We start from the raw sequence: 23392 nt of genomic DNA, 5'->3' as shown, positions 1-23392 counted from the left end.
AGAGATAAGACGCCTACCACGAAAAAAGTTTTTTTTCACTTTTTGAATAGTTGGAGCCCAAGCAGCAGAAGAGAGGCGCTTGACTTGTAACGACAGACCCAAATACATCATCGACAACTCAGAGATTGCGCAATTAAAAATCCATTGACCCGCTGCAAGCATAGAAGACTCAACATTGAACATAGTAAGAGAGCATTTGCTATCATTTATGAAAAGCCCAGAAAAAGAAAGAAAGAATTGGAGAATAAGTTTGAATCTAAGCATTTGTTGCACGTTTGCTCGCCCAAAAATAATCATATCATCAGCATGAATAAGAATATGGTCCGAGAAATCTGAAACATCTAAAGGATCTATCAGGCATTTCTCTGCAGCACGCTTGAGTAACACCATGAGACCCTCAGCAATGGCATTGAACAGCAAAGGCGAGAGAGGGCGGCCTTGTCGTAATCCACGCCCCAACTTGATCTGGCCACCTCTAATGTCGTTAATCTTAATCATGGCCCAAGCATTAAAGACCAATTCCCTCACTCACCCAGAAAAAAATGATGACCAATGTCAAAATTGGATAATATTTGAAATAAGAAGGGTCAATGCAGAAAATCAAATGCTTTATGGAAATCTAATTTAAGAGAAAAATATGGTTGACCACTAAGATGTAAGGAGTGAATGACTTCAGAGGCCAAGATGAAAGAATGGTGAATCCTCTTATTGTGGATAAAAGCGAACTGAGAGTTCAAAAATATTTGGTGAGCCACGACTTTCAACCTATTAGCCAACACCTTGGTGATCATCCGATAAAAGACACTCATAACAGAAATCGGGCGAAACCTAGAGATATCAGTGGCAGCATTATCTTTCAGAATTAAAGAAATAATTGCCAAGTGAGTTTGAATAGGCAATCTGGAGTTGTGATAGAACTCATCAAACATGTTAATAACATAAGGCTTAACACAAGACCAAAAAATTCTGAAGAAATCCACATAAAACCCATCAGAACCTGGAGCTTTCCACCCCGACAAACCTTTGATGGCCTTAAAAATCTTGTCTTTAGAGAACTTCATTTGCATAGATCTTACTTGATCTTGCTGAATCGAATAAACAAAAACAGAACCAATGACACCCTCCGCAGTAAGTGAAACAAAATATAAATCTTTAAAATACTGAATGACAACTGAAATAACATGTTCATTAAAGTACGGAACACTCCCAATGATGATTGATGGGATGACATTCCTCCTATGACAATGAGAAGCATATGAGTGAAAAAAATTTAGTATTATTGTCTCCATCCGCAAGTCATTTCACCCTTGTCCACTGCTTCCATCTAATTTTCTTCTTGACCCTTCAGTTTTTCAAAAGCGTTGATAACTCAATGAATCTGGCCTGCAAACTCTGTTGGTGCAAATCAGATAAAGACTTCGGAGAAGACATAGTTTGATACAACGCTGAATTCCCTTATTCCCAAGCAACCATTTGCTGAAATTTAACATCTCGATTATGGAGCCAAGCTTTGATATCTTTAGCGAGTTGAGACAGTTTCTCATGATACCGGATAGCCGCCCACTGCTCATTTGAGGGCTTGTTTTAAGAGTCCAAAATAATCGTATGAAAGTCTGGCTCCTGAAGACACCATTGTTCAAACACAAAACTCCTGACGGATTTAAAATCATCCCCCAAAAGAGTGATTAACTGACCATGATCCGAGATAGAATGAGCTAGCAAGACACACTTGACATCGGGAATGAGATCCAGAAGATTTGGAGTGACAAAAAACCTGTCAAGAACTCTGCAGCATGGGCGAATCCGACTATTCGACCAAGAGAAACACTCCTCGATAAAAGGAATAGGGTTATGGTATATATATATATATATATATATATATATATATATATATATATATATATATATATATATATATAGAGAGAGAGAGAGAGAGAGAGAGAGAGAGAGAGAGAACCTGTTAAATTAAAAATATACAAACCCTGCCAAATGAATATCCTTCATCTGATCGTCTTATGATGGGACGGTTCTGGATTGCCCCTTATAAAGTGTCTTTTACCCATGTCGTCTCTTCCTTGCTCCCTCCTTTTCCCCTCACGACCCTCTCTCTCCCTCACGGTTGCAACCTCCCTCTGGCGACGACGAGAACTACCAAACCTCTCTTATCTCCCTCTTTCCTCTTGTTCTTCTTTCTCCCTCACGGTGGTCATCAGTGGTGGATGGAATAGAGAAAAAGGGAAGGAGGCTGCACAATGGCTGAATCAAACAAAAGAGGTCAGGTGTCCGCTCAAGTGAGTGCTACCAGATCATTGACAAGGGAGGCCAAGTTGTGGGGGTGTCATCGGATCAGAAGAGGAGGGAGGAGGCTCGGCTCAAGTGGATGCCACCAAATTCGACACAGGAGGGCAAGTTAAGTTGGGGGGTGCCACCAGATGAGACAAAGAGGAGGAAGGAGGCCTGACTCAAGTGGTTGTCGTAGAATCAGACTCAAGAGAGGGCAAGCTCGGTTGGGTGGTGTCGTCAGATATGATGAAAAGGAGGGGTTAGGTTTGCCTAAGGTGGGTGCCGCCAGATGAGACGAAGAGGAGAGCGAACTGCAGGTGCCACTGAATCAGACACAGGGAAACGCAAGGTCAGCTAGTGGGGTCTTGAGGATGGTCTGGGTCGACGATGCTGCCAGATTGGAGGCTGTAGGTCACTATAATGTTGATGGTGCTGCCGAAGGTGGCGGGTCATCACGAGAGAGGGAGGTGGTTGATCGCCAGATCGGCAATGGTGATGTCGGAGGCACTGTCAGGGTCAGCAGAAGGGTGAGCTCAGCAAGGTAGGTGACGGGACATAGATGGTGCAGTCGAAGGCAGTGGGTAATTGATGCCGACGCCCTAGGGTGGGGGGATATGAGTCACGGACGAGTTCTCAAACACAAGCGCACACCTTAAACTATGCCTAAAATTAAACACAGACTTAAAATCTAACAGAAACCTAACGAGGAAGCGTTGTACGACCTGTTCTAAAACAATTAAGTTTATACATAATACATGTCCTTATATTCTAATACATGCAACAATAAAATCAACCCAACGAACGAATATTAGTTAATAAGGCTTAAACTAAAAATATCACACAATCAAGGCTGAATTTGAGAAACTGATTTGGGTACCCAAATGTCCTGAAAACTAACAGCAAATGTAAAAATGTATATTATTAAAATAATTTAACTATGCAACAAAAAATTTAGAATTAAAAGACATGTACAAACTCTTTAAGGCATTTCCCCGAACACATGGTGAGCACCTCCAAAACAAATTTTTAACAAGGTTTTTCTTAATTGTTTCAACACTAAAATTTCATGAAATGTCGTAAACTAACACTATCTTCTAAATAAACAACTATTAAAATAAAGAATTCATGTATACAAACATTCACCATCATAAAATACAATTTCTAAGCATGAAACAAAACACAAAACAATCCACAATGTAACCTTGTCCAAAATGAAACCTTCTAACACATCAAAACGTAATTCATTTAAAGAAATCTTTAAATCTAAATTAGATTTAATATTTAATCATTCAGCTACAAACAAATATTTGATTCAGCTCAAATGGGTGCTCAAAAGATTCCTAATAGTTCACATAAGCAAAAACAACATAAACACAAGTAAACAATGAAGGGGTTTCTTAGCTTCCGTGTTGGTTCTACATTGGCCAAACTCTGATCTTTAATGACAGCAAAGTCAACACGTCTGGCCATCTTCATGTACAATAGCTCCTATGCTGTAAGGCGCGCACATAGGCAATCGATGGGAGAGAGGAGTGTCCGCTTCACTCACAATTTTTTTCAAAGGAGATCTCAAAGGCAGCAAAATGTCATCCTTTCACAATTTTGGGTGGATGGTTTTAACATCAAAGAGGAGGGATGAGAGACATTAGGAGAGAGGAAGAGGGGGGTCTCTCTCTTCTTGGGTTTCATGAGCCATCAAAGACCCGCACTGGTGGGTATTTGGTTTCAACGGGTAGAAATGGGGATACAGCTGGATCCAGAACAACTAAGTGGGAAAACCAACTGGGCCTGGGTCCAAACCCACCCAATGGAGTGGGATTTGGGTCAAATGCTAGAAGGTCTAAATCCACCCAAGGGTCCAGCTTGGCATGGATCCAAATATGACCTAGGTGGATCTGAATAAGCTGCAAAATGAATAAAAACTATAAATAAATTAAAAAACTACCAAAAAATCCTACATGCACCTATCAATGGCCCAAACAGATCCTAGCAGGTCATTGGCACTAAACATATGAAAATAAAAAAATTATAGAAGTTTAATATACAAATCTAAACATTCAAAACCTATTTCTAAACAAAATAATATTGAACATGCTCAAAATAAATTTTGAAATTTAAAAATAAGCCTAAAGGGAGCTTTAGCCCTATAGGCTTGGTTCAAGCTGAGCAAGAGCGGGGTTTGAAAGGTCGAACTTAGGTTTCTGACATGTCTTCATTTTAACTTAATCCAGCTCATCATGAGAGGAAGAGGGAAAGGAAGAAAGAGGGCAGTAGTTTAGGGCTTGAAAAAAAGGAGAAATGAGATGTATTTAAGTGGCAAAATTTAGCAATCTCAAAACATGATGGGAGGACTGGTTCATTTAGCATATTTTGTAGGGAATCCATATTTTGTAGGGAAAGGACTGAACGTTGAAGATTCTCTCTCTCTCTCTCTCTCTATATATATATATATATATATATCTTTCTCACAAGCCATTACCCTCTACAAACCGACCCCTAATAATTTTCTCTTGCAACATGGATTTACAGCAGGATGATGCAAGAATCTACAACCAACCCCTAATCTCTCTCTCTCTCTCTCTCTCTCTCTCTCTCTCTCTCTCTCTCTCTCAGTTCCCTCCATTTCCCCTTCCCTCCTAGGGTTTGCTCTGGTGCTCTCTCTCTCGCCGTTTGATTAATAGAGGAGATCGATTTGAGAAGGGAGAAATTTAGGGTTTCTGTCTCCGTCCTCCCGACTGAGAGGAGAAGACGACGACAATGCTCACCCTCTCCATGAGATCTCTGCAATCACTCTGATTCTACTAGCTTCTTTCGTCATGGTCGTCCATCCCAACTCAGCAACCAGAAGAGCAGCGCAAGGGAGCAGGGTCAGATCAACACTTTTTCTCCCTCTCTCACCAGCCCCAAATTTTTGCAACTCAGAAGGCCGAGCACGGTAGAGGAGCAGGGTCGGATCAACACACGGACATCACGAGCTTCAGGCTGGACCACCCTCGGCTTCCCCTTGCAAGCAATCCCACCTTCCCCACTTGTTGTTCGCTCTGTCAAACCCTCCGTAGTAGTCGATACTTTCTACTGGCTGTGTTCATGCGGGTCTCTACATCAGGTGCGCTTTTCTCCTTTCTCTGCAACCCTATCCCCCCCTTCCCTCTATCGAGTATCAGTCGATGCCAGCCTTGCCTGTTTTCTGCCCTTAGCCGCCCGTAGTCGCATGACTCCACCTGCCTCCGCCCTGACCCAACCCACCTCGCTCCTCTACCCTCGAGTCTCCACCACTGACCCCTCCAACCAAAGTTGGGCACTCCTTTTTCGCTCTCTGTGTTGATCTGCCATTGTTGGCCGGACCCCACTTTGGTTTTGCCTCCTCTCCTGACCCCACCCACCCTGTTCCTCAATCTGTGAAGCTCCACTCGTGACCTCACCCACCCTTTTTCACCTCCATCTTGCCCCCGCAGGCTTCAAGCGTCATCTCCACCCGCATCTTTTCTGTCGTTTGGTTGTGTCTCATGCCTAACCCATCCCTCTTCTTCTGGGGTTTAGGCGCCTCCAACCCCCTGCGGGTCAACCAACTTGCTCTTTCTTCTATCCTAGAGGCTTTGAACGATTGGAGGCTTGCCTTCGCCCTTCGTCGTCAGGGTGTTTCTGTTGCCCTCCCTTTTCGCCTATCTTTTCGGGTATTTTTCTCCCTATCGGAGGCCTTAGTGTCCTGTCTCGCCGCCGGATCGCTGCCTGCTCGTGATGTCGGGCGATTCCTTTGAGCCGTCAGGGTGGAATCCCTTCAGGCTTGCTCTGTTGGCGCCTCTCTTCGGGCTCTGTTTTTCTTTCGTAGGCCTCTCAGTTCAAGCGTCGGTCGGGGCTGGCAGGAGGTGAAAGCAACCTGGCAACAGTCTTTCTCTAAAAAGTTGTCTCGTTCTCGTCTTCCCCGGGCTCAACTGGGTGACTGGTGGTGCGTGGGTTGCCTTTCGCTCAACTTTCGCAGGCGTCGTGGATGCCTCCATTGTGCCTCGTTGTTCAGGTCTCTGCGGCACCCGGTTCTCAGGCGCTCGTGGGTGGTAGCTTCTCCTTCCTCCCCAGGTCGAGCCTCTTCGCGAGGGAGGCACCTCCATCGCAAAACTTCTTTCGCGCTTTGGGTTCAGATCAGCATATTGGAAGATTCTTCAGCGTCGTTTTTGGGTATCAAGATGGGCTTTGTTTGGGTGTTGATGTCGTCGTCGCCGACCGCGCCGATGTCGTTCTCAGGGAAGTGTTTCAGTCTCAACCATCTTTGTCGTAACCGCCCCAGTGGATCGCTAGCTCTCATGGGTCGGGTCGATTCCTGCTCTGCTTTGTCGGGCCCGCCTATCCACTGTGATGTCGTCGTCTATAAGGGCCCCTCTTCCGGTGATTCTTGTAGCCCGGGGGTGCAGGCGGCAGTCTCGGGGGTGCAGGCGGCATGCTCTAGGGTGCCTGCATTTTATCAGTCTGTATCTCTTCATCGAAGCTTGGGGGTGCAGATTGCGGGCTCTGGGGTGCCAACGATTTATTCATGTTCTTCTTTTCGACAAAGGTACTATTACTTTTCTTTCGCCTTTTTTGTTTTTTGAGGAGATGGTAAGGCCAGAGGGCAAGCAAACAGGCTCTCCTCGATCCATAGAACGAGATCTCGCCTCTCTTTGTTTTGGTGGTCGTGCTAGCCACTCGGTTATCACGTCGTTCGACGTTCGGTGGTTAGTGTGGGCCCCTTTACCGACGTCGCGAGGTCCTTTTGGGCGAGCGGGGACTCTCTTCGTCCGCTGTCTTCATCTTGCTCTCCCTCGGGGGCGTTGGGGTACAGGCTACCTCGGCTCCTTGGCGGTGTATGTGCCCCTGTGTTGGCTGGGGGATTTTTGCATCCTCGGGGTGAGAGACTGTTGTCATCATCATTATTTGTAGTATCATCTTTTCTGGGGTCGTTGCTCGAAGGCGGGCGGGCTATCAGGTGGATTGGCGGGTATGACGAGGCATCTGTGCCTTGGTCAGGTAGATGCTTGTGGTCATGGGAATCCGGTCGGTCTGAGTCTCAGGTTATGTTGCTGCAGATCTTTTTGGTGGATCCATTCTTCGAGGTTGATGAGGATCGAGGAATGTCAGGGGTCGCCTGGGCGACTAAGGGTTCTCTCATCCCCTATGCAGTTGCAACATCTTCAGATTCGTTTTGACATGTCCTATGGGGAGTCTGGTATTGGGCCTTTCTTTCGAAAGAGGTCTAACTTTTCGGAGGACTCAGTTCTTGCTCGGGCCCACATGTCGCCTAGTATCGGAGTCTCGATCCGACAACATTTTTTCTGCAGGCTAGTTGATGGCCTTTCAACCTTGGTTTCGTCTATCTCAAACAATTGCACCGTCTGTCCGCTTCGCCTGGTCTCCATCAGTTGGGTAAGTTCCCCTCTGTTAGCCGTGTTTTGCAGGGCTCCGCCTGCATTGAACAACACCTCTTTTATCTGGGAGGGTGACTTCGAAGGCATGGGGGGTTCCCCAAACTCGGTCTACCCGTCGCTTGCGGGTTCGTCATCTATGAGTGATCATCTTTCATCCATTATGGGTCTGTCTGTGGATGATGCAGCTCGGCGGCTCGAACTCGCGCTTACCCAAACCCAGTTACTCAGCATCAAATCTGTTATGCGTGAGTCCCTGGCTGCAATCGCAGATCGTTTACCGAACTCGGTCGTGGATGAGGGGTGTTTCACGAACGTCAGCGCCCTATCTCCTTCGATCGGGGGGTTATCTCAACCTGAGCAGGGTGGTCTCCCAATAAGGAGACGTCGTCGGCTCTCGCTTTCTCCATCCGGCGAGTCTGGGGTCTCTCCCAGGCGGTCTATGAGGATCCGCACTCCTCGGGGATTTCTGGACTTTCAGTTATGAAGATCTTGTGTTGGAATATCCGGAGACTGAATTGCCCTTCCAAACGTCTTTTTCTGGCGAGTTGGATCCGTCAAGAAAAGCCTGATCTGATTGCACTTTGTGAAACGAAGATGGCAGATATCCCGAGATCCGTCAACTCCGAAATCTGGCGTGGGGCAGAGTTCTTCTTCAAGCCTGCGATTCAATATGCGGGAGGCATCCTCATCCTCGGGAAGCAGTCTCTAGCCTTACAACAGGTGGATGAAGGTACGTTTTCCATATCCATTACTCTTCCACTTCCTTCAAACGCAAATCCAGCTGTGGTCACTATGGTGTATGGTCCCCACCGTCAAAGTCGGCGAGAGGAGTTTTGGTTGGACTTGAATAGGGTCATTGATTCATTTGGGGACCATCATATTATCATGGGAGATTTCAACTGCCTTTTGTCTCCTATCGACTCAAGTATTCTGGTGCCCTATTCGGCTTCAATGAGGATTTTCCAAAACTTTATTCAGATGAACCGGTTGTACCACGTTCCCCATGTAGGCGAAGCTTTCTCGTGGACCAATCGACGATCTAGACCATGCTTTCGTCTGCTAGACAGGGTGCTTGTTTCGTCAAATCTGCTGAGTTCTATTAATGACATTTCATGTTACCTTCTTCCACCATCTGTCTCGGACCATAGTCAGATTGTGATCCGATGGGGACAAGGCTTCACCGGCGACAGATTCTTTAGATTTGAGCAATGGTGGCTTAAGGAGGCGGGTTTCGAGTCATTAGTCCAACAATCTTGGAGTCGACCTTGCTATGCGGTCCGGGCGGCTACTAGATGCATGGTTAAACTTTTTCGCTTATCCCGCGATATCAAATCTTGGCTTATCTCCAATAAAATAAGCAAATTCCAAAATATGGAGGATTGGGAGCGTGAGCTGTCTTCTATAAATCAATCTCTCTTGGATACGACCTATATGAATGCATCAGATATTGAAAGCCTCAATGCTAGATCGGCCGAGCTAACTCTTCTAGTGCAATCTTGGCGTCTAAAGGATGAGATTCGTTGGAAGCAGTGGTCAAGGGTGACTTGGCTTAAAGCGGGTGACGGGAATACAAGGTTCTTTCATTCTTTAGCGTCACACAAGCATCGAAGACATGTGATTCATTCTATGTATATTAACGGTGTCTCCTTTTCGGGCGATCAGGTAATCAATGTTGTTACCAACTATTTCTCTAACCTGTATTTCTGCAACCAAGCTGCATGTGGCAATATGGGTACGACTTTATTTTTGTCCTTGGATCGAGCGCTCTCCAACTCGATTCAGGGGTTATTCACCAAAGAAGAAATCGTCTCGGTGGTGCAGGATTCGTTTGGGTGGAAAGCTCCAGGTTTTGATGGGTATCCAGTGGATCTCTTTTGCATATTCTGGCAATGTGTTAAGAGTGACATTCTTAGTGTCTTCGCTGAGTTTCATTGCAATGGCAGATTGCCGGTTCATGTTCACCTAGCAATTGTGTCACTTATTCCTAAGGAGGAAGACGCATCAGATATCTCGCAGTTTTGACCTATATCAGTGTTAGGGAGCTTATATCGCATTATTGTCAAGGTCTTGGCTAATAGGATGCGGTCAGTCGCTCCTAGGATTTTTTCGGAGGCGCAGTTTGCCTTCATTCCTAACAGAAGGCTTCAACATTCCTTTATTTTGGCCACAGAAGTGATGCACTCTCTGAAGATCAGCGGGGGGGGGCTTTTTTACTCTTAAGCTTGACTTTCATAAAGCCTACGACTCGGTTCATTGGCCGTTCCTTTTCATCATGTTGGCGAACCTGGGCTTCGGTAGGTGTTTCTCTAGCTGGGTGCATGAGTTGGTTACCAATGCCCAGTCACAAATTCAGATTAATGGGGTAAAGGGAAATCAGTTCAAACTTGGTCGTGGTCTTCGGCAAGGATGTCCTCTCTCTCTCTGTTACTCTTTAACATCGTCTCTGAAGGCATTGTGGTTTTGGTTAAGAGGGCAGTGGAGGATGGTCTTATTGAGTCTCTCGGTATAAAGGAGTGTCGTAGTTAGATCTTGACCTACGCAGATGACATAATTATTTTTGGAAGGGCGTTCATCCAACAAATGTTAAGATTCAAGCTTGTCCTTCTTTTTTTCCTATCGATGTCAGGGTTATCCATCAACTACGATAAGTGTTGTCTATCCATGGTCAATGCTCCTCCGTCAATGCTGGACATGGGCCAGCGGATATTCGGGTGCTCGGTATCGGAAAACTCCTTTTCTTACCAGGGTCTGCCGCTTTAAATCAGTCGTGTAACAACGTCAGCCTGGAGCACTACTATTCAAAGAGTTCAGAACAAAATATCGGGCTGGCAAGCTTCTTACCTTTTTATCGCAGGTAGACTGACTCTCATCAAGCACGTTCTTTCTGCTATGCCAAAATTTTTTATGTCTATGTTCCTGATGCCTATGGGGGTTAGTAAGAAGCTAACTGAGGCAGTGGCGAACTTTCTGTGGTCGGGGCGAGGTACCAAAAACAAACGTCACCTCATAGGGTGGGACTCACTTCGACTTCCCCTATACAGGGGGGGGGGGAATCAAGGATCCAAGGCTGAGGAGTATGATTCTCGTCGTGAAGCAGAGCTAGCTTGCACACCAACCTGGATCCCCGTGTGCAAGCATGCTCCTGGCTAAATACGGAGGTGTGGAATCCTTGATGGGGGCCACTAGCGTGCGTCAACGCACAATGTCAAAGCTTCGTCGATCATGGATCCAAGCTTGGTCTGCGGTTCTGTTTCATAATGGAAATGTTGACTCGCAGTCTCAGTTCGTTGGACGCATCTTTGCTCCGAACGGATCTTTCTGCTCAAAAGAAGGCTACCTCGCTCTCCTTCCGTCGGGGGTGGACCGGTTTTCGACGAGCCTGCTCTGGGGCAAGGGTCCGACTCCGAGATCATGTTTCCTGGCTTGACTAATCTTACACGATCGGGTGCAGACTGACAATTTCCTCAAATCCATCGGATTCCATCAGCCGAGTAAATGTGTGTTGTGCGAGGCGGCCGAAGAATCTGCGTTTCACCTTTTTTGGGAGTGCCCTGTCTTTCAAAACATTTTGAAGGTGACTTGGAATAAGCCGGGGGTCAGCGTGCGCCAGGAATCGTTCGCCAGCGATTTGCTGTGGGGTCCTAAGAAAGTTCGTCATTGCAACTATTGGCGGATCATTTGGTGAACCTGGCTTCTCTCGTCATGGTGGGTTGTATGGATGACTCGCAACAATGCTATCTTTCGGCATATTCTGGCAGTGTTCAATAAAATGGTGAACCTTATTTTGGCGGACGTGTATGCCATTATTCGCATCAACATCCCTGATCTACAACACAATCTGCCCACTAGGACCACTCATGATCCAGGGTGACGCTCGCCGACAAACTGGAGTTGTTCCGTGCTTTTCTGTTAACTTTTTTTTCATTTTTTTCCATTTTTCATTTCTCTTTCTTATTCTTTTTTTCCTTCGTTTTGGGGCTCCTTGGCATGTCCTGGGCCTGGTGGGTTATCTGGTAGGTTCAATGTTGGTTGAATCTGTTTCGTAATGTTGATGGTTATAGTTCGGCTCTCTCTCTCTCTCTCTCTCTCTATATATATATATATATATATATATATGGACTACACTAATCCTTTTCTTTTGTGGACATCATATGGGTAAATTAACCAAACAGGCCTTTATCTTAAACAACGTTGTCAGCCTCTATCAACCGATACTTATCGAATTGACAGAAAATAGATACGATACTAACCTGAATAGGTTATTTTTAATAAATATAAACAAATGCTTATAATTAAATTTTAATATTATTTTAATGGTTTTAACACGTGTCACAAAATATTTTTTAATTATTTTTTTAGCTGATTAAAAATGATTCACTTGAGAATCGGTATGGGCCGGTTCATGACCTGAATAGTTGGCCAAACAATTCAAGGCCGATACCGATACCGACAACATTGATCTTAAGTATTTGAAAACTGAAACTGCTAAACATAAATTTGTTGTAGTTAGGTGTCTATATATAAATTACCATATTTTCTTTTGGTGTTCTTGTGATTATAAACTTACAGGACAGGTGCCTGCATGACTAAGTTGGGGTTGGAGAATCTCAACTTATGATAGGCAGAAATTAAAATAGGAAAATCATTTGTATGTGGTGGCAGATTTGGTTGGAGAGGAATGAACGCAACTTTGTAGATCGCCCACCACCATGTGGGATCTTTGCACCAATGTTGCCAACAAGGATTGGAGAATATAGCCTAGATGGGTTGGATTGATTCCAATATGAGTTGGATCGATACCATTTATTAGGACTTGTTAGATTCTACATTGTGGGGGCAACATCATGTCTCCCATTAGTTTTTTCCTCTGTATTTCTTTAATATTTCTTGCTCAAATATTAATCTCAATAAATTAAGAGAAGGATTTGTTCTCCACTTAGAAAAAACAAAAAAACAAAAGTTCAATGTGACTTGAAAAGAGTTGGATAAGCCCTTTGCGGGCGGGTCACCCAGTTGGTTTGGGTGAGTATTATGAGGCCCAGATGTTATCAAACCAGCAATGGGCATGGGGCAGCATTTAGGGGCTGGTCCACGATAGGGTAGTACTAATTGAGGGTCAATTCTATTGGGTTCCTCGTCATAAAAAAAAGAGTGGGGATTTCACCAAGTATAATGATTTCACTAGGCATAAATGGAGGATGGATCAAAGTGCAATCACATTGCACATTTTCAGTGTCACTGCACCTGACTGAGCTCCTTCTCTACGGTACAGCCAGTCATCTGCAGACGATAGTATGCACCTTATTTGCTTGAGTTTTTAATTTCAAAGAACCCATTGGTTTTGTACACTTGAAGGTAGAATTGTTCGATGCCTTGGTTTTGAGTTGTCTCTTGGTCTCGATGTAGCTAGCATTGATCAAACTTAGCAATTTTCAGACTTTGAACCTGACCTCTAAGCTATGTTAATTTCATTCAAGTAAATACACTTTTTGATCTTCGTCATAATATTTAAGAACTTCTGAATCTCATTGTGGGTGGCCGTTTGGGCCTTAAATGGGTGCATGCCACTCATTTGGCCTTTATGTACGTATAAAATGGTCTTCTAGACCGTTCTGCTGGGGCTGCCTCAGGTCATTCTATCAACTAGCTTAGCCCTATTTTTCTTCAGGCTCTCCACTTTCTCTTTTTTATGTTCATCCCCTCTTTTTCTGTCAATTTTTTTCTTGAAGTTGTTTAGGGTAGTCATGTCATGGTCAGTCTTCTCAGAGTGGTTGGCATTGCACATAAGGCCCAGGTTTGATTGTATTCTAAAAGCAAGGTTGTGTTCAACCTTATTGCACCAAAGTTCACTCACGGTGGGCCAATTGTGGCTTTTAAGAAAGCACTATTGTTTTTTGTTTTCAACCTTTTAATCTCACCTATTGTAGAGAAATTTCAATAATTTAAAAGTCACATCGAACTCTGGGTTGGTCACACACGTAGCAAACTGAAAATGATCATAATGTATGACAAAAATGATAGTTTCTTAAAATGCCCTATAATTTTCAAACTTTGGCCGATGTTCAAATTTTACAAATTTTTTTGCTTTAAAAGTATTTTTTTTACCTTTCACACAAGTAAATTTCTTCAAGTTCATGCGATATATCGGTATGCTCCCTGGGTATCGTAAACTCTCACTAAAAAGTATATTCACACATTTTCTTTTTACAAACCTCGCGATGTTCTCATGACCAAACTTAAAAACTTTATGTAACTAAAACCTATCATAACTTCACAAATATTCTATTAAATTCACATATATTGTATGAAATTTGCATGACCAAATCAATTAACTTTCTGCAACTGAAACCTCTTGAAACTTCACATATATTGTATAAAGTTCGCATAATCAAATCTGTGAACTTCATGTAACTGAAACTTAGAAACTTTATACAATTTTTATTAAATTCACATATATAGTACGAAGTTTGCATAATCATATGTATGAACTTTTTGTAACTGAAACTCATCGTAGCTTTGCAAATATTCTACTAAATTTGCATATACAATACGAAGTTTGCATAACTGAATCTGCCAAATTTTTGTAATTGAAACATGTCAAAACTTCATAAATATTTCACTAAATTTGTATATACAGTATGAAGTTTGCATAGAATCATGTGAATCTCCTTTAAGTAATTAATCCTTAAAGAGATCTGAAGATATGGGTTGATCTATGCAAATTTTCGGCATGTGATTTTTCTTACATATGTGTGCTTGGTGAATCATATATGGTCCTTTTTATTTATTTTTAGAAAAAAACCCTAACTCTTTTCCCTCAGAACCCTCAATATTTTCTCTCTTCACTTGCAGTAATTTTCATGAAAATTTTTTGTTGTATTTTGATGAGGTTGTGATATCCTTTGCATCAACTTCCTAAGTTAGGTCAAAATGTGAGTTATATATATATATAATTTTATTTCAAATATTTTTCTTTATTTGTAGATATGAGCATTTACAATGCCCCATGCATATTTGCAGTTTGTTTTGTTAATTTAATGAATGAAATGAATATGGATAATCTTTCCTTACACGCTATTTTCATTAGATAATGATATGTTGTGTCATTGGTGTAGGCAGTTAATGATAACTTCTAAAAGGGTTAAAGTACTCTACCGTAGCACTTATCACATTAATTGGAGATCTATATTGGTATTTAAAAATTGTAGATTTAACAAATTTATGACTTTGATGTCTCATAAAACTGGTTATACAAAATAGTTATCGAGCTTTCAATATAGTTATTCTCCAAACGTAGATAGCCAACAAATATGGATAGATGTTTTGAATAATGATGATATAAAAACAATGTTATTTAATGGCGATATTTACTTAGTTGCTTGCAAAGCTAGATAAAAAGTCATTGTTTGCGAAGTGAAATAAGCAGTTGAAAGTAATATGCAAGAAGCAGTTGATGAATGCAATTATGAGAATCCTATAGAGAATGGCCAAATAAAAGGCAGAAAGTGAAGAAACATCAGCCAATGAGGTGCCAGATGGAAAGATACCAAATATTGAGTTTTGGACAACAATGGAAAGTATAAGTTGATTACTATTATAAAACATTGGATATAAATTTAATAGAATTATCAAAGATTGTATATAAATTTAATAAAAAAAATTATAAATGTACTTTAAATATTTATTACAGGTTTAATGTTTTGTATATTTTATATATTTAATTTTATTTTGCAGAAGATGTGTATGTATGTTTAATTTCATTCTAGGTCTAATGTTATGTAATAAGGACATGTGCAAGCACATTCCTAGTTCTTAACACTATCGAAGGAAGCAAATGATTGTTGTATCAAATGCATTTTCAAAATTTTTTGGAGGTCACACCATGAAAAATTCATTATAGTCTCATAGATTTCATGTAGTTATGAAACCCGACAACCAATATATTTAAGATCTTAGATTTTGCGATTACCATCACCTTGGAAGACGTGGCACGAAGTGCCATGCAGAGCCAGTGAATGCACCTCAGTTTGGAGATTTGAAACACTTATGTGAAGTCTTGTTGAGAGAACCTAAGGATATATTTGAAAGTAAAATGTTGAAGTTGTCATGGTTGAGGAAGACATATGACAAGAGTAAGCCCGGGAGAATGAAGGGAAAGATACCCTCTATTGGAGGGAAGGTCGGTCATAGATTAGAGAGAGAGTTGAAGGCATTCTTGTTCTACTTCTTAAGCACATGTTTATTCATTAATAGTGGTGGAAAGTTGATTCATGCATCATATATGTAATTAATGCAAGACTTGGATCATATCGATGAATTTGCATGAGGTGAAACTTCACTTGCACACTTGTATGTAACATTAAGTCAAGTGAAGTATGAAAAAAAAAACTTGACCGGCCTGTTGGCATTGTTGAAGATATGAATATTGATTTGTTTTGATTGATATGAAAACATGATTTTGTTATCTTTATTTACTAATTTGTGTAATCCATGTATTGATCTTTACAGGTTTCGATATGAAAGTATATATCCAATAGAAGGTCTCTTGAACGTGAGCCAATTGATAATGATTTTTATAAAGTTTGTACTCAAGTTCTCATTGCTACGATGTAGCCTCCAAGTCCATTGCTATGTACTATGAATGTTTGTAATAAGTTTATTTTTTAATGAATAAAATAAATATATGTATGAACAAGTTCATTTTCAAATGACTGGAATAGATATATATGTATGAGCAGGTGGTTCAATTTTTTAATGAATAATTGTATCAACACATTCATTTTTTGATGAATTGAATAATATATGATTGTATGCACAAGTTTATTTTGCATTAAAGAAATGAATATATGCATGACCAAGTTTATTTTTTAATGAAAGAAATAAATATATGTATGAGCAAGTTTATTTTTTAATGAATACAATAAATTATTATATAAACAATTTATGTAAGTTTTGAAGATAGACATCTACAAATATTTGACCAACTTTACGCATTCTGATATGAAAATGCAGTCAAATTGATAAGGATAACTTCTCATATGTGAATGCTGTCCAATTATAGTGAGGTTCACAACTCTGATATATATTTACATTTATACATTCAACGTATGAATGCAAGAAAATTTACACGTCAAAAATTTGCACAGATCGCCCCATATTTGTGGATCGCCTTAAGGATCAGTTACAAAAAAAATTCACATGATTTTGTGCAAACTTATTAGAATATATGCAAAGTTTTGATAGGTTTCAATTACAGAAAGTTTGCATATTCAATTATGCAAATATCGTAAGGTATAAAAAAATGTGTGAACTATCTTTTAGTGAGAGTTTGCAATACTCTGAGAATGTATCGATATAGTTTATGTGAAATTCAAGATTTTTGCAGAAATATTGTGCAAATACAATTGTTAGTGAGAAGTTGTGAGATCCGAAGAGCGTAGCGACGTATCACGCGAAACTCAATTGATGCCATTGCTGATAATGAATAAGGGAAGTTTTCACATTGTGGAAATCAAGCAGTTTATGCAGACACCCATCGAAGCCTAGGCATTTCTGCAGGCCGCACAGTGGTAGGACAATCTTAACAGAGGCCCCCAAAATCAATGACTCCCTTTTGTGTGTGTGTGTGTGTGTGTGTGTGTGTGTGTGTGTGTGTGTGTGTGTGTGTGTGTGCAGGGTAAAAACTAGGAATCTAAATTATGGTTGGCACAAACACAGTAAAAATGATCAATTTTTTGCCTAGTCAAGCAGGTTGAGGCAAAACCCAGAGAGAGAGATCATTTATGCTAATTGATTAAACAAAAAAACATTAATATTCTAACCAAAATCAAGCATTCATTGATCATGATTTCATTATTAATGCTAATTGAAAAAAAAACACATACAAATCTTAAAACCACAACTAAATATTCATGCCAATATAAAAAACTAAATCAAAACCCTTATTCCTCCAAAACATCATAAATTATGAATTTATGTTATTTGATAAAAAAACCCAAATATTCTAACTAAAATCAAGCATTCATTATTCATGAATTCATGCATAAAAAAAAAACATAGAAACCCCTAAAATCATAGCTCAACATTTATGTTATTAAAAAATGCATCAAATCCCTAAATCCTGGCAAACATTACTCATACATATACTAATTAAAAAATAAAATCCCTAAAATTCTAACCAAAATCAATCGTGAATTCATGAAATCATGTTTAATGTTGATTGAGAAAAAAAGCACAAAAATACCTAATTAAATATTCATGTCATTTGAAAAATCAAAATCAAAATGTAACCCTAACAAAAATCAAAGATTTAGGGGTTTGATAAGTGTTAACTAAAATCAAACATTCATTAATAGAATCACGCTTAATGATAAGTAAAAAGAAAAAGAACACAAAAAAATATTCATGTTATTTGCAAAAATCCAAATCAATAGCCCGAATCCTAAAAAAATTATACATTTATGCTAATTAAAAATCCCTTAATATTCTAATGAAAACCAAGTGTTCGTTGCATGCATAATGTTAATTAAAAAACACAAAAAATCCTAAAACCTAATTAAAATTTTATGTTCTTTAAAAATAAATTAAATCCCAGAAAACATCATGCATTGTGCTAATTAAGGATGGGCATGATGACACTTCCCGCATACCCTGCGGGTGACCCATAACCCTTGGGGGATTTTTGTGGGTCAGGGTTGGCATGTGCCCACCCTCCCCACAACGTAGCTCTGCCCCTTTGTGTGTTGTGGGAGGCACAGTTTCCTTCCACTCATCCCCTGTGTCATCATGCCCATTCTCATACTGTTCTGGGATGGACTTACACTTTTTCCCGCCCCGCTACAATCCCTGCCTAGCCCCATCACCAGTCCTTCTAAAGGATGGCAATAGACTATGGGGAAACTGCCTCATCCCCGTTTGAACCCGGGATGGAGGACATGAAACAGGGATGAAGGCGGGGGTGGAGGTTAAAATTCATCCCCGTGCGGGGATGGAGGTTCTAATCTTGAGACGGGGTGGGGGTGGAGACCCTGTCCCCCGCCCCTGTCCATTGCCATCCCTACTGCCAAGACAGTGATAGTATGTATGGCAGGCACAGCTAGCGTGGCTAGGTCTATGATCCTGGGGTGGTTTTTTGGTGTAAATATCAAGCGAGCTAGTCCCATTTCTTATAATTCTGAATTTATGGTTACTTCACAAAACAAAACAAACTCTCCATGTTGTCCATAACAAACACGTTTTTGTTAGCTTGCACAAAATATCACTTGGGAAAGAACCAAAAGTGTGACCAACAGAAAGGAAAGGAAAACGCGTAGAAATTTTCTTCCTTTTACAAAAGGAAACGTTTTTGACAGCAGTCGTCAGGTGTCACTTTGACCATACGCCAGAGTTGGTCCCATTCCGCCACGTGAGTATCCAAGTCTGACTTCCTTCAACTTTTTATTTTTTATTTTAAATTTATAACCGGAAGAAACCGCACCCAACATGAAGACCTAACCACGCTGGGCCATCGATCGTGTGGGCAAAATCCTATGTAGATGTCAAGAACCAAGAAAACATGATACTCTCCAGGGTTATACATGAAATTTCTTTCTTTCTTCGTCTACGTGCAAGATCAAGTAGATAGGGATCCTCACCTTCATGAAGCGATCTCATGTCCTTGTTAATTATCATCTTAAAAAAACAGGAAACCTTTGCTTTTTCTTTGATAAATAAAAGTCACAATGAGCCAGCGACAATGTAAAGATGTTAATTAATAAATTAACAACGAGCTGCTCTACCCATTCTCAGTGCAGCATAAGCAATTAGCCTATAACCAACAAGCATTAAGGTCAATGCAGCCACATCCAACCCCTTATGGTCAAGCCCCACAAGCTTAACTGCCGGGTAGTCTGCAACCCTACAGAGGATCCTCCCTTGTGAGGGTGACCCACCACATACATAGCAGTCTTCATCAGAGTACTGAACTCCAAGCAGCAGTTTGTAGCAGTAATGGCTAAAGGAGAAGTACTTGAGCCAAGATATGAATGCAGGTACATGCTGAACGTAGTAATCACTAGCCAGCAGAAAGGTGAGCATCAAGACTGATGACAAGGTAGCCCCCTGCTTGGTGTCCATGAGGACCGCCCCGAGAGCTAGGCCCAGGCCCTGTGACACCAACACATTGTAGAGAATGATAAGGAGGGTGAGGATGAAAGCAGGGAAGTTTGGCTTGAGGCCTCCCATCCAGTAAGTTATTGTGATGAACAGTGTGGGGAGGACCAGTTCCATGGGCAAATCCCCAGCCATCCTAGCCATGAAGTATGCAGAGAGACGGTACATTCTGGAATTGCGCTCTTTCACCAGCATTGGCCTCTCTTGTGGGAAGGTGAAGACTGCGTTGAATAGTGGGAAGAAACTCCAGAAGATGGAGAAGAAGAAGAGCAGACCCACCTACAAAAAAAAAAGGTTGTTTTTAGTTGATTGATTTAATTAAGTGAAACAATTAAGACAGGCATTACCTAAGGCTGGTAAAAGAACCGAGCAACTCGTCGCTTGACTTAGTTCGGCTCGTCCCAAACTCGTACATGTTCGGTTAGTTTGGATGGCGAGCCAAACATGAGATCGTTCGTCATACATAGCCGAGTCCAGCAAGAACAAGGGGTGTTCGCCTGGGCTCATATAGGCTCGTTTAGATAGGTTATGCAAATTTTATTGCACTATAAATGTTGAAAAAACTATGTTAGCTCAACTGTGTTGGTGGGCATACTTGCATTTAACAGGTCACAGGTAACATTTTCACAATAAACCCTTCCAAAAAAAATTTTTATTTATGCGAGCCAACTCAGGCTCGGACATATACGAGATCGGCTTGGCTCGCACGAGCCATACGAGCCGAGTCCGAACACTGTAGCTGTAAATAAGCCGATCCCTAACGGCCCCGGCCTGTTAGGTTCGTTTGGCTAGTTTACCAGCTCTACATGTTACCCCAAAGGGTTAACGTAGTTGAAGCGGGCCTTGGCTGTATGTGGCTGTAAACGAGCCGATCCTTAACAGCCCGGCCTGTTCGGTTAGTTTACCAGCCCTACATGTACCCCAAGGGATTGGACTGGCATACCATCAGTAGGGGTTCGATTTCAGCGAGTGCTACCCGTGCATAAGCTGAAGCCCAGCATAGGTCCTGGGGGATGAAGGGTCCTAGCCGCGCCCTCGAGCACGGTGACTAAGTGGCTGCGGTTTCCCATGTGATTGATATTATATAGGGCGACAGGAGTAAGACAAGAGTAATAAATTACAAATGGACAAAAGTACCTGATCTTGAATGTTGGAAACTTTGGAATGCCACCACATGAGGCCAGACAGAACTGAGACTGAGAGCACCTGGAGAAGCCTTAGCCTGGAGAACGATTCATGCTTCCTTTCCTTCAAGCTCCTCGTTAACAGCACACTGAACTGCTCCCACCAAGTTGTGCTCCAATCATTCTCCAAACCTGATTTAGCTATAATTCAGTTATAGTACCTCTTTCAACTCTCACTAATTAGTTTAATGATAGTGCATCCTATGGTAATTGTATTGTTACATATAATAGCATTGTTAATAAGAAAAGTAACCAAAAGAAATGTTAATAAAAGTATTAACTCAAAAATTATAGCCCAACTTTCCTTAAAAAAAATTTATAGCATAACTTTCTCAACACACTTACCCGTACACGAGAATGAAAGATGGTGAGTAGATTTTGGTCGCTTCATGAGCGTAGCAGAGGAGTTACGTTGTTCCCAACAGTAGTCATTTTGATGAGGAAGCTCCATCTTTAAGGCAGTGGAAAGGTTCTTGTTATATGACAAGATGAGTGACTGCTTAATGGCAGAAACAGCATTGTGATCAGGCTGCTCCATGGCACTCAAGCCCGCCGAAGCCGTCTTAAGATCAGGTGCAACACCTGCGAATTCGACAAAATTTATTCAATTCGAAGAAGGCCGGGAGGAAGAGAAGAGGAGTTTAAGGTAACTGCTAGATTACCATTCGCAATATCAAGCAAGAAGTCGGCAGGATTCATGGCAAGCGATGGAGTGAATCCGAGGGAAGAGAAGTAGCTCATCGCTTCGGAGGCATTGTCGCTATAGATGCAGTTGCCGTCGCACAGGAGCAGAATCCTGTCGAACATGTGGTATAATCTGCTAGATGGCTGGTGAATGGTGGCTACTACAGTTCTGCCTCCTCTTGCCAGACCTTGTAGGGTGGCCGCGATCCTCTGCGCGGTTGTGGAGTCCATGCCGGAGGTGGGCTCGTCCAGCAGCAGCAGGCTGGGGTTGATGAGCATCTCCTGGCCTATGCTCACCCTCTTGCGTTCCCCACCGGAGACTCCCCTCAGCAGAGGACCCCCAATGATGCTGTTCTTGCACTTGGTGAGCCCAAGCTCCTGCACAACCCGCTCTGCTTGCTCCATTTTCTCCTCTCTGCTCAGTGTATTGGGGAGTTTAAGCAAGGCCGAGAACACCAGGGTCTCCAAGACAGTGAGGTGAGGGTAGAGCACGTCGTCCTGGCTCACAAAGCCTGTCATCCTCTTGACAGAGCTGGAGAAGGGCTGCCCATTGTATGTTATGCTGCCGGAGACCTTCCCCTTCTGCAATCTGCCTGCTAAGGCAGTGAGGAGGGTGGTCTTCCCGCTTCCGGAAGGCCCCAACATTGCCAGAACCTCCCCTGGCCTTACCATCCCACTTATTCCTTCAAGTATAGTTTTCTCTATTAAACACCTCATCAGGTTGGTGGGATTACTTGGCAAGCATGAGCCACCATCGTCAGAACCTATCTTGATCTTGTACCCCACGTCCTCAAACTGCAACAAATAAGAAAAAAAATGCATATTATTGTAGTAAAAAAGAACTGAATTGAGTGATGAAGGCCCAGAATCGAATCCTACTGGTGCATGAGAGCTGTCATTGCTTTATCACGGTTGGGGGATGTAATTAAGGCTGAGTGGTAGTAAGGCTGAGCGGTCGTGTCCTTGGAGTTTTACCTCACAGCCAGGCCTGTTAAGCGACCTAGTTCTCTTTTTTTTAAAGGCAAGCTTGGGTTGGGAAGATCCCACCAGTTATTATTAAAGGTAACACTGGGTTTTGAACCTGTAACCTCACATCACAAGGAGACGTGCACCGACAGCTCCTATCGCCCCGTTGGTTAAGTGACCTAATTCTCGGTAGGAGTTTTTCTTTGTTAAATGAAAGAAGAAGAGTTTTATCAAGTAAAAAAAAAAATAAGCAAAAACCAACCTTGAGTATGACATGACGCAAAGGCTGACATAGATCCAAACAATGGGCACCATTGGTAGGGAATGGAGTCTGCGGCTGCTGCTGCTGCTGTTTTTTAGATAGTGGAGATTGAACTTGAACATCAGCAGATGCATCAAGGATGGCCGAATCCGAAGCGCGTTTCATATTCTCTTGCTCCAACCGATCCTCAGGAGGCATCATTATCTCCAGGGTTTTTAGAGAACAAAAGAAATTTTGAATGAGGAACACATAAGAATGGAGAAAGATGGTGGAGTTGTGACAAGAGGAGAGCACGAGGGAGAGTCGAGATCCTTTATATAGGAAAAAAAAAGGTGAAACGTGGGTGTTGTGATGCTAAGGAGGGGGAGAAAAAAGAAGGGGGAATGGGGGATGAATGAATAGAGGAGGGTAGTGCTTAAGTAGTAGTGCGTTGGCAGCGGCCAGTGGTGGACACGACGCCTGTCACA

At 42.1% G+C, this 23392-nt stretch overlaps 1 protein-coding gene across 1 annotated transcript; it reads right to left on the bottom strand.

Annotated features, from left to right (window-relative positions):
• Window positions 1-19436: 19436 nt before the first annotated feature.
• LOC149841166 (ABC transporter G family member 21-like) lies at window positions 19437-23126 on the bottom strand. Its single transcript, XM_090005206.1, has 5 exons — window positions 22926-23126; window positions 21676-22492; window positions 21359-21595; window positions 20967-21145; window positions 19437-20108 (listed from the first exon to the last, which is right to left on the bottom strand). Exons 1-5 carry the CDS (start codon window positions 23124-23126, stop codon window positions 19437-19439), a joined length of 2106 nt encoding a protein of 701 aa, XP_089861332.1.
• Window positions 23127-23392: the final 266 nt, after the last annotated feature.

This window comes from Nuphar pumila, chromosome 4 (assembly GCF_984573655.1).
Source record: "Nuphar pumila chromosome 4, dmNupPumi1.hap1.1, whole genome shotgun sequence".
Taxonomy (NCBI): Eukaryota; Viridiplantae; Streptophyta; class Magnoliopsida; order Nymphaeales; family Nymphaeaceae; genus Nuphar; species Nuphar pumila.
Note: the sequence above shows the minus strand (reverse complement) of the source record. Positions and strands in the feature narration are given on the sequence as shown.

What these genes read in the sequence shown, in the direction of transcription:
- LOC149841166 (XM_090005206.1), bottom strand. Translation starts at nt 23,126, where the DNA reads ATGATGCCTCCTGAGGATCGGTTGGAGCAAGAGAATATGAAACGCGCT. An exon ending in CTTGCTTGATATTGCGAATG is followed by an intron (nt 21,596 to 21,675) that starts GTAATCTAGCAG and finishes TCGAATTCGCAG; the next exon opens with GTGTTGCACCTGATCTTAAG. An exon ending in TCTTTCATTCTCGTGTACGG is followed by an intron (nt 21,146 to 21,358) that starts GTAAGTGTGTTG and finishes TAGCTAAATCAG; the next exon opens with GTTTGGAGAATGATTGGAGC.